Source organism: Apaloderma vittatum, unplaced genomic scaffold (genome assembly GCF_000703405.1).
Source record: "Apaloderma vittatum isolate BGI_N311 unplaced genomic scaffold, ASM70340v1 scaffold7908, whole genome shotgun sequence".
Classification (NCBI taxonomy): Eukaryota; Metazoa; Chordata; class Aves; order Trogoniformes; family Trogonidae; genus Apaloderma; species Apaloderma vittatum.
The window spans coordinates 70-11,327 of record NW_009732362.1 but is presented as its reverse complement, the minus strand read 5'-3'; the positions used below and the strand labels follow the sequence as shown (position 1 = coordinate 11,327).

General features: G+C 43.3%; 1 protein-coding gene across 1 annotated transcript; it reads left to right on the top strand.

The window, feature by feature from the left end:
• The first annotated feature begins 348 nt into the window (after positions 1-348).
• On the top strand, positions 349-11,019 carry LOC104278504 (transmembrane 4 L6 family member 1-like). Its single transcript, XM_009875501.1, has 3 exons — positions 349-519; positions 4,045-4,110; positions 10,870-11,019. Exons 1-3 carry the CDS (start codon positions 349-351, stop codon positions 11,017-11,019), a joined length of 387 nt encoding a protein of 128 aa, XP_009873803.1.
• Positions 11,020-11,258: the final 239 nt, after the last annotated feature.

The following is an 11,258-nucleotide window of genomic DNA, read 5'->3' as shown; positions in this document are numbered from 1 at the left end:
GGTTTTGTTACTGATGTTCCCGATGGACAGACAGTTGTCCATTTCTGCATCTGTGGTTCTGTGATTTACAACTACAATTAAACTCTCCTTTCATTTCATACCAACATATGTTTAGTTCTGGCAATCTAAAAAAAAAAAATTCAATTAAATATTCCGGGGTTTAATAATTCCATTTTAAATAAAGTCTCTGAAGGGAATAGGCTCTGTAGAACAGGATTGTCTATGTAAATCTTAACTGGAATATCTCTTGCTTCAAAACTGATTATTCTTTCATTAAAGAAGAAAACTGCTGAAATCCCATGCTCGCTGCGCTGTAGTAACCCAAACTTCCCTGCATCTTTTTTTACGATGTGCACAGGGAAGTGTTCAAAGTGCATTGGCATCACCCTGCTCCCACTGGCAGCATGTGCCATAGTCTCCAACATCCTCCTGTACTTCCCCAATGGACAAGTTCTGCAGCTCAGTGAGATAACCGATCTTGTCTGGTTTTTCCATGGCATTCTGGGAGCTGGAATACTGGTAAGAGAGAGTCATTTTTACTGCTTCTTGTTTGGTTTTGTTTTAAATTCAAGGCTAAGAAAACCTCTGTTAACAAAAAGAGTCATGGAAATGTGTTTTGCATAAATGTGAGCAGTTTGATCGGGAAATTGGGTATGGGACTGAGAAAAGTGCATTCAAGACTGAAAAGGTCCCCAATCACAGGAATACAAGGTATTTCTGAAATAAATATCAGGACTCCAAGACAGAAGGAAGCAGTAAGACTGACTTCTCACTCCAAAGAAGGGTGACAAGGGTGTTCATCCTCCATGAGTAAAAGCAAAGCTGAGGTCCTAAGCTCAGCTGGATGTGGTGAGTTTTCACTATTATCTGCAACCCCTCATTACTCCTCTTAACTGATTTTATGCTCACACAATCCCCAAAAAATCCCCAAAACGTTAAGGTTAAAAATGAAACATGTTTCATTAAGTGTTTATTAGAGACTCAGCCAACACTCAATGAATCTCGAGCTGCAAATGGCTTAAATCTCAAATGCTCTCTGTGTTCCCACACACCCACCTCCCTCCTTTGGGGTTTGACCTGGTTTGTGTGTGTTCTCCTACAAGCTTTCTATTCCACCACTCAGAAAAGATCACTTCATGTGAATATCCATAACTAGAAGGGAATGTGTTTGGGAATACTGATCCTTCCAGTTCATTAGAAAGCCTGCTCCCTTTATGAACTTCCAGTTATCTACCCAAGTGCAGATAAAAAGCCGAGCAAGTAACATGCATATGACAAGTACTGGCTGTTACACAACCTAGGGAGACGGTAAACTGTCAACAGAGCTGGCTACCTGTGAATCCAAAAAATTAATGTTTAAGGGTAACTAACTCAGAAAAACCAAATCTCATTCATATTCAGGCCATGATACAGCTACCACTTGAGCCTATGAAAAATACACGATGGATGTGGTTCAGACTCATATTTCCCAAAGGAGAAATATTATATAAGATTATTAATAAATTGTTCTCCACCAGTAGCTTGCGAGCTTCTTCTTCCAGCTACTACTTGGGCCTATTACTCATGCTGAGTTTGAACATAAGTATGACTTTGTAGAAGGGAGCCTAAAGGAAGAAGTGGAACTACATGAGACACCTGTGGAAAATTCGTATCACTGCAAGCCCAGGAGTCATTGGCGTTCAATGAAAGGAAAGGCAGATGTTAGGCATGAGAGCGTCACAGTCTCATTGAAAACATGCCTTCTTTTGAGGCTTCCACACAGACTTGCCTGTGGCCAGCACTGCATACATCAAATATGAGAACAGCAAGTGAGAGGGGAGGAAAAAATTGCATTGACCTTCAAAATGCAGCATTAGGATTAATTATTGATCCACAAACAATGCTGTTGAGCATACATATTTTCCAGAAAACAGCATGACAAATGGTGGGCACGGGTGAAGAGGAGAAAGAAGGCATTGTCATCAGCTCCATTTTCCAGGTGCTGGAAGCATAGAAAAATTAAGAGTGGCTTCTGGGCCTCGTAGGGATCTAAGCAAGGGGCGGAATGCACCATGACAGAAACCTGGTCTGTGTCCTGACTCCACTGACAGTGAGCACAGGACAGGCTGCTCTCCGTTCCCCCCTGCACCCAGCTTCCCCAAAAAGGAAATTCAGGGAAGTGATGCCAAGAGGATGCCCAATATTGGAGAATCTCCCCATAACCAGGACACAGCGTCCAGAACCAGGACAGGGTGGGAAAACTTCATAACAATCTGGTCTGGCTCTATGAGCCAGAAAACTTGCCTCCAGCTGGGAACTTCATCTGTAGACTGATACCTAGATCATCAGCCTGCTCTTTGGCTGAGCAGCCAGCCCCAGCCTTTCCTCCTCTGCTGCTTCTGTAATAGAACTTTATGTGATGTGAAAACCTTATTTCAAAAGTTTAGGGACTAAAGAGAGGAAGGTTGGCTCCATGTGTCATAGCAATGTCTTTCCTGACGGAAAGCCTCTGTGCAACACCAGGTGATGCCTGACCAAGCCGTGGCCCACACACAGCCCTCATTTTAATGACAACAGCCAAATCTAGCAAATCCTCATTCCCATATCAAAAGGCAGGTGTTTATAACTTAGCACTGAAAAAAAAACAAAAGAAAAAAAAATTAAAGGAAGTTGCCAGGCAAAACCTTCATCTCAAGCCAGGCTAATAAATAACACAAAGGTGTTCACAGTTTAGATGGGAAACCTCCAAAGAAGAAAGACAGCCCTGGAGGAAAGGGAGTGTTGGTTTGATGGGCAGAGGTGTTAACTCTTGTCCTGAGTACGAGACAGTGGCACACGAGGGTTGAGGTTGCCCTGGGGACCACTTGTAATTATTTAACAGCTGACCTCTTTCTAGGAAGAGGAACGTCTTTTTAATCTTAATGCTTTACATCTGCAGGCCTCCAGCTGTGGTCCAGCAACTGCTGCAGATACTGGAGGCTGCTCTGAGGTGTGCTTAAAAGGCAACGGAGGGCAAATCCTTTGAAAGACATTTCGGGCCTCGCAAATCTAAGCAACTTTTATGACACAGTCTGATAGATATTCACACTAGACGCATAAAGTCCCCACGTTTCATTCACCACGGACATTCTGCTCTTCCTGCCCTACATGGGAGCCAATATCTCTCCAACATCTAGCCAGGCTGTTTTTACAGCTTTTACCTTTTGCATTTGTTTGTTTGACTGGAGGATTCTCCTTCTTTCACAAACTTTATAGGCACCATTTCCTACCTTCTTAAATAGACATTTTCTTGTGTTGCTCTTTGAGGTGCCCACACAAGAAGTCGTGGGCAGAGGCAAGGCAGCAGGAGTGCCATGGCTGCACGGCTGGACCCACGAGAGATTTCTTGCCCTCTATCTACCAAACTAAATGCAGCTTTTCCTATCTCCCCAGTGCATCTGTTAAGGTGGCATTATACCCTGAGACACAGGTGGTCACTGACTTCATTGTATCAGTCCAGCTTCACCTGATAATTACCGTGGAGAAAGCTGATGTAAACTGGGAGTTCCCTGTTGAGTGAAGTCCATTTCGTAGGTTTTCCAGAAGCTTAGCACAAAGAACCAAAGTCAGATGTGTTTCAGGAAGTTTAAGACTGATTTCCCAATTATAATTGGAAGCAAGATGCCCAGAAGATTAAGACTGACGTAATTGTTACGCCAGTGATGCATTTTTTTCCTAAGCAGAAATTCTATTTCCTTAAAATTAATATATTTGTTCCTGGAAAAAAAACCCACAACAACAACAACACCCTGCTGAAAAGAAACAGGATAGCTTCAGCAATGAGAATTACTGTACCAGAAATTTGCCAGCCAGCTCTCTCTGTAATCCTATGCCTCTTTCTTAGTTACTCTTCAGCAAGCAACAATATCTAAGCAGGTGTAACTCACAGATCTAAGCAGGTGTAATTCACAGAGAAGAGGCAGAAGGTGGTTTGCACTTCATGAACGTGATGCCCTGGCTCCTAGACTTTAAAAACCATCCTACCAGAAGTACTGCACACTAACTCAGCTTGTGCTTTCCTTACAGGTTATTTTGCCGGCATTCATGATGATGGGAGCAGGCGGAGCAGGATGTTGCGCTAACAGATGTGGGGTAAGTGGATATTTATGTGTTGAAATGGCACCTTGGGGTTTGTGCAATGGCTCTTAAATGGCTGCTCAGCAGGTGGAAATGCACAGTGACAAACCATCACACCACCATCAACAGCCATGTCAGGCAAATGCAGGAGAGCATCTTGATCAACAGCGTCCCTGGGTCAGGGCTGCGAGCTCAGTTAGCCAACGAGAACATTATGATATTGCAGATTTTGACATGAAGAAAATCATGTCAGGTGCTGGAGCAGATGCTGGAGCTATTCGGCACAATACTGAGGCAGAGAGGTGCAAAGCTACTTCACCTCACATAAAATAAAACATGGCTCCATCTTCCTCCTACTCAAGGCCATCCTACAGATTGAGACAGCTGCCTGCTTCTTCCTGCTTCTTCTGTTCCTACCTGGTCCTGTTTCCTCCTACCCTTCCATGGCAATTTGATTTTCCACAGGTCCATCCCTACTTACCTCTGTTGGGGAAGATAGATCCCCTTCTTTGCAGGCCCATGCCAAAAGCCTGAGCTACTGTGGCTGGCACTAAGGAGCCAGCGCTGCTTCCAGAAGCCAGTCCCTGTGCTTTGACCTGCAGCACGCATTTGGCCAAGTGCTATGGACATGAAAGGTGAAAATGCAATTTGGGTTCTCTGTCATCCATAGAAAGGACAAAGAGGCTTCACTCCTTGATAATTAAGAATATTATAAAGCAACATGTTATATATGCATCTCCATTAATCCTCAAGCCCTGGGCACAGACATCTGTGTGGCTATCATTATTAGCAAGAACAAACTGACTTAGAATTTTTTTTTAGTCTGCATCCTTCCTGGAAGTGGTCTAGAATGAGAGATCTCATACAATAAAGCATGTCTTTTTTATACTCTTCAATTAATATTTAGTTTGATCCATGAGAAGATCTTGACATGAAGACCTTTATATGTTATATTTAGGTTAATTTATTATTCATAATACCAAAATAACATTCTTCATTAAGATGACAGCAAGTATGTCCCAAGGGACACGTCATTACATTGATTTTACCGAACATCACACGCACAGAAAGGGTGCCAAGGATGGCCAGGCAGGCCAGTTGCAGAGCTGGGGTGTGGGCATAGGCACCCTGAACACAGTGCCTGAGCCAGCTGCTTCTCCTGATTGTGGGTGACGTAGAAAGTGATAGTGAAAAACAGCCACACTAGGGGTGTTCCGACGCTCTGCTGAACATGGTAAGTCACGAGGGGAAATCCAGCTGAGCCGGGCTCAGTTCACACATCTCAGGTCTCCCTTCTCCGTCCATCAACCCAGCACTAAATGTTACAGAGCTAAGAGTCGGACTTCCCCAGACTGGGTTCGCTCCCCCAGCCCACCGAGGCAGGGGGTAGCACAGTGCCCTCCAGCAGCCCACATCACAGACCTCCCCCCCCATTCCCCTCCATCACCTTTTCACTGTCTGAGCCATTCTTAGCAGCAGCACGTGGATGCCAGCTATCCTGTCTGCACCTTCCTATCACTGATCGGTTACCTGCAAGCTGTTCCTGCTCTTCCTTATTTCCTGTTATAGAATAATGCAACAGATATTGCTGAGAAAGTAGTTTGATTATGCACTACAGTATTTATATAAAGAGAGCTAGCTGATGGTCAGGTGAGGAAGCCACTCAAACAAAACTAGAGAATATGCTCGGTGAGGACAGAATATATTTGGAAATGCTGTCTTCTGGGGCTGTGGGAATTGCCCACCTCTTTGAGGTGGAAAGGGGTAAAGCTCTACAAGTCGCTAAGCAGAATGTGGCTCATGTAAGATGAGATGGGGACACGAGCAAAAAAGTGAATGGCTATGAATGGCATTAAAAGCCATTTCCCCCCCACAGTTCCCAGGGAAGAGTGATTTCCAAGCACGCAAAAAGAAGTCAATATTGCAGGGAGATCTGAGGGCTGAAGATGCACTTCCTCAGGAGAAGAAACCTCAGGGAAACTTTGCTTTGGGGATAGCAAGAAGTGCACAGGCACCCACAGGAGGGTTGCTCAGATGCTCTGACTGTATGTGCGGTACACCAGAGGTGGGGTATGGTGTGAATCACCAGGCACTAGAGAGCAGAGGAGCCCTGGGACTGGTTCAAACATATCATCATCATGGCTAGGCTTTGCAAACGAAGATATGGGAAGGGCTCTACCCACACTTGCTACAAGCGCGCTGATGGCTAAAAAGGCCGATGTGGGATAGGCAAGTCCTGTTGCAAAAGGCACAGCGGAAAGTCTCCTCAGGCGGTATTGGCAAGGCATGGTTCTTTCTGCCTTGTCTTTTCTCCTCAAGACTAATTCTACGTGCGTTCTCAAAGGAGGCAGCAGCATTATGGATGGTGTGTCTCCACGTCTCCCAGTTGGAGGCCAGAGTGGACCACTGCTGGTAGCCAATATGGCCAAAACTGAGGTATTGTTTCAAAGATATATGATGGCAGCGACTTCCCAAGGTGCCAGAGCTGCTTGCAAGGCAGCAGTATGGGTCCAGTATGGGTGGACCTCATACAGGGTCCTCAGCTCTTGGTGGCTTCTCCATGAACTGCTGCCTACTGGCAGAGAAATAGCCCACACTGCAATCCAAAGCCTCTGCAATCCAAACATTCATTTGTCCAACTTTCTGCTTTGGGGACCTTATATATTAAATTATAATTTATAGTTAATATTCAGCATTGCTTTTCTTAGGAAAGAAAAGGCTAAACAACTAATGCTGGTCAGAATTATTGTTCAATCAGAACATAACAACTTTCCTCAGGCTAAGGACTCTATCCTATTATATTTTGTGCAATCTCTGGTTTAATAGTTTCAAACTTCATCATAACCTTTACACAGTGCTGAATATCAACAATAGTAGTAATAATTACTACATTTCTCATCTTTTTGTACACATTATTGAGCTCCCCAGTTAACAATTATTATGTGCTGCATTGAGTAAGTTTTTTTCATTAATCCATTTTAAATTGTTGCCTGTAAGCATACTGAAATGGCTTCTTGTCCTTGTATTACGGAGTAATGATTTTAGAAAGCAACAGATTTAGAAAGCTGAGTCTTGCAGCTTAGCATGTACACATCTGAAAAACAATATTAACTTCTATGCCTTCCATAAGAGTTACTAGATGAACAAGACTAGCTATAGCAGCTTTCCAGACAAACAAACCCAGACAAGCAAAGATACCTGAATCACCAGACAGGATATTAATTTCAAAAGGAACTACCTCCAGAGAAAGAAAAAGAGAAGAAAGAAATGTACATGAAACCACACCTTGAGTATTGTGTTCAGTTTTGGTCACCTCAGTATAAGAGAGATATCGAGGTGTTGGAGCGAGTGCAGAGGACGGCAACAAAGCTGGTGAAGGGCCTAGAGAACAGACCTTATGAGGAGCGATTGAGGGAGCTGGGTCTGTTCAGTTTGACGAAGAGGAGGCTGAGGGGGGACCTTATCATACTCTACAATTACTTGAAAGGACATTGTAGAGAGGTTGGTGCTGGTCTCTTCTCACAGGTAATTAGGGACAGAACTGGGGAAATGGTTGCAAGTTGCAACAGGGCAAGTTTAGACTGGACATTAGGAAGAAATTCTTCACAGAAAGAGTGGTCAGACACTGGAATAGACTGCCTAGGGAGGTGGTTGAGTCGCCATCCCTGGATGTGTTCAAGTGTCGCTTAGATGTGGTGATATGGTTTAGGGGTGAACTTGTAGTGTAGGGTTAGTGGTTGGACTCGATGATCCCAAGGGTCTTTTCCAACCTGAATTGTTCTATGATTCTACGAAACAAGAATCGAAGCAATAAAGGGCATCACAAGCTGGGACAGGAGGAACTTGGTAGCTTCACCAAAGCAGCTGATGCAAGTGCTCAAATAACCAAGGTCAAAAGTCTTCGTCAGCTCACCAGAGACAATCCAGTTGTGTGAAGGATAAAGCAGGGAAACATTAAAAGGAAATTAGCAAAAAAATGATCAGCTAAACATTTGCAAGAAGTAGAGAACAGGTCAACACCATGGGAAAATAATTCCACCAAATTTAAGCATCTCAGCTTAGACCTCATGTTGCAACTAAAGACACAAATGAGGAAATAAAAAATTAATTTAAAAAATTATAAATTAAGATAATACAGCTAGGGAAAAGTCTGAAAGGTTGAGATGAGGTGATAGTTAATAAAATTGTTGGATTTTCACAGAACATGGGCCAAGATTCCAGAAAACACTCCAGATGAGTAGATAAAAAGGACAAGTGCCAATGTGTGTCTACAAAATGCCCAGAAGAGCAAATTTAACAGCTGCAGCAATTTCAGACTCCCCTTCCAGTGACAAGTAGTTTTTTCTGTATAAGCAAGTGCACAGTAAAGGAAATAGGTGAGATGAAGCCAGCCATAGAGCCAAAAGATTTCAAATGAGAAAATTATGTGTCAAAGAATAGTCATCAAACATAGCAGTGATGACTACTAACACTACTATAAAACTGTAGTAGCACAAGTCCATATTAGTTTTTTTATTGTCTTTGGGATGCTCGTACTGCTATGCTGTGTTAGAACTAATTAAGCATAATTAAGATCCTTCAGTCAAGATGCAGAATGCACAGTTGAAGCAAATGAGAAAATAGGTGGGGAGAAGTGGTTCAGCGTAGGTAGGAGTTTCAGATGGAGTATCAGTCACTCACTTCACCGCAAGGCATGGCTGGTGATCTTATTATGAGAGACAGTGCATCAGCTAAAACCAAAGCACTGCTTTGGTCTGGGACAATATACTAAATTACCTACATTTTGCTGACAATGAAGCTCTCCTAAGAGGCAACTCAGCCAACATGCAGATAAAGACAAAAGGAGTGTCCAGCTTTGCAAAAAAAGACAGAGTTATTAATCAGTTATGATGAAATAAATCTCATGAGAAATCCTGGCAACTTCTAACTCAAAAAGTGCTTTAGAGGCAAAAGGACACACAAAATGAGTCAATTCACACACTGGCAGCATGCAAGGTTGTACAGAAAACAGTAATGTCATCAGCTGGCAAGTTGGAAACTGCATTCAGCAGCTTGAACAAGTCTGGACAGTGAACAGTTTTCAAGACTATGTCACGGATCTACAACGTGGACGGTGAATGTTTCTATTTGACTCTGCAGTGCAGCACTCGGTGGAGCAGCTGGCATTAAGAGAAGGTTTCTACCTTCCTTGTGGGCTATTAGATTTCACTGGTATTTGCTGGCAGCAGGGAAATGCTGCCAGAGGTATTTGGCTTCAAACTGAAGCTGTGGACGGGAGTGTTTCCCGTGTGTTTCCTCAGCCATGCCTCTGCCCTGGCTCCGAGGCAGTCTTGCTGCCTTCGCCCTAGCCCAGGTCTTCCCCTGGCTCTGCCAATCTGCTCCAGAGATTCCCTTTCTTTTCTCCATCTTGGCAGAGTTAGAGATGACCATAGGTAGGGGCTCTTAACAAGACTAGTGGAAAGATACAACACCAGTAGCACCCACGTGAGATCCATATTTCTCTATATAAGCAGCAACCAGATACATTCCATCTATTAATAGAAAACTACCCCAAAACAGAGTAAAGGTAACATTCCAGTGGGAGTCAACAATGTAAAACACAAAGGTACATTACATACAATTTGAAGTACCTCATGTCTGTTGCCACACAGAGCACAACCAGATTTCTCAACGTGAACAGTGGTAACCACGTATCATGCTGTTGCAAAATGAGGAATACCAGCAATAGCAAAGGTTCTTTTGCATTTCTCATCAATTAACAAAAACAACTAATGCATCTTGTGTTGCTTTCATACCTGATTTAGTAGCTGCTTGCCAGTTTCTGTTGGCACAAGAGCTGAGAAACGTGCTATTGGTGAAGAGCTGGAAATGCCAAGGACCATGATATGGACCACATCAAGCCAGTTCTGGCTTTGTATTGGCTTTTTGAAGGAAGACTGCCTTGGTTTGAGTAAAAAAGGTGGTACATATAAGAAGGAGCAGACAGGACAGAAGACCCAAACCTGGCCAACAAACTATTCCATTCCATATACATCATAATCAGTAAAAAATTGAGGGATCATGGGGCATTACATCCTTTTCTTCAATGTCCAGCATCCAAGGAGGACTCCATCTGTTCTTCTGTCCTTGATCCCAGTCCTGAATTCCCAAATCCAGCTCCTTGTATCTGGTTCCCCTTTGTTGCTGGGCCTGGGACTTCCCTGGCGCTGCCTGCTCTGCAGCATCACTGGGGGTTGCTGTCAGGAGCGGGGGATTTGGGCTTGATATTGTTTTTTTATATATTTGTATATATTTCATTATTTCCACTATATTCTTATTAATACTATTATTGTTTCATGAAAGCTGTTTTATTTTTCTTTTCCAATCTGTAATTCTCTCTGGCTTATTCCCTTTCCTTTCCCCTTTGGGAGAGGAGAGGGGTTATTAGAGAGCGTCTGTCACTCATTTATTGGCCAGCCCAGCCCTAACCCTTGACAAAGACCCACTAGATTTTTCATAATTGATGGATCAAATATCAAATTCTGAGTAAATAAAACTCTGAGCTTACCCAGTTTTAAAAGCAAAACAAAAAAACAATCTGAAATCCTTTAACACCTAGGATAGCTGTAACAATCAGAAAAAGTCAATTAACTTTTATATCCACAAATATACTATTATTATGAGTTTCAGCATACAGTAAGACACAGATAAAGGTAATTCCTTCATATTCACTGTAAGCTTTCCATGCTACTCTGGCCTCTGTGCATGTGATATTGGAGGTCTTTTCCCTTCCAGATGCTGCTCTCAGTGGTCCTGTCTCTGCTGGGATTTGCAGGAGGAGCATATTGTGCAGTTATCTCCTCTCTGGGGCTGATTGGGGGCCCTCTGTGCAACACAGGTGATGGAGAATACCTCTACCCTTTCAGGAATGACACTCTGGAGTGAGTATGACTTACAGGATCCTCCAACTTTGCTTTCCCTAATCCCTGCCCCTTTCAGTCTCTTTGTAGCTAGTTTGGATTTTTCCAAAGCAAACTGATGGTCCACCCTGTCTACACCTAAATTCATATTTCTCTAAGCCAGCAGGTTCCAGCTCGTCATCTCTTTGACCAAGGAATGATCTCTGGGAAAACTGCCTGAGTTTCTTCTGTTCTCCTTGTCAGTAGCCCCTTGTCACCCATTTT

Coding starts and splice junctions, on each gene's coding strand:
- LOC104278504 (XM_009875501.1), top strand. CDS start 349: ATGTGCACAGGGAAGTGTTCAAAGTGCATTGGCATCACCCTGCTCCCA. Junction 520..4,044: donor TTCTGGGAGCTGGAATACTG/GTAAGAGAGAGT, acceptor CTTTCCTTACAG/GTTATTTTGCCGGCATTCAT. Junction 4,111..10,869: donor GTTGCGCTAACAGATGTGGG/GTAAGTGGATAT, acceptor TTTCCCTTCCAG/ATGCTGCTCTCAGTGGTCCT.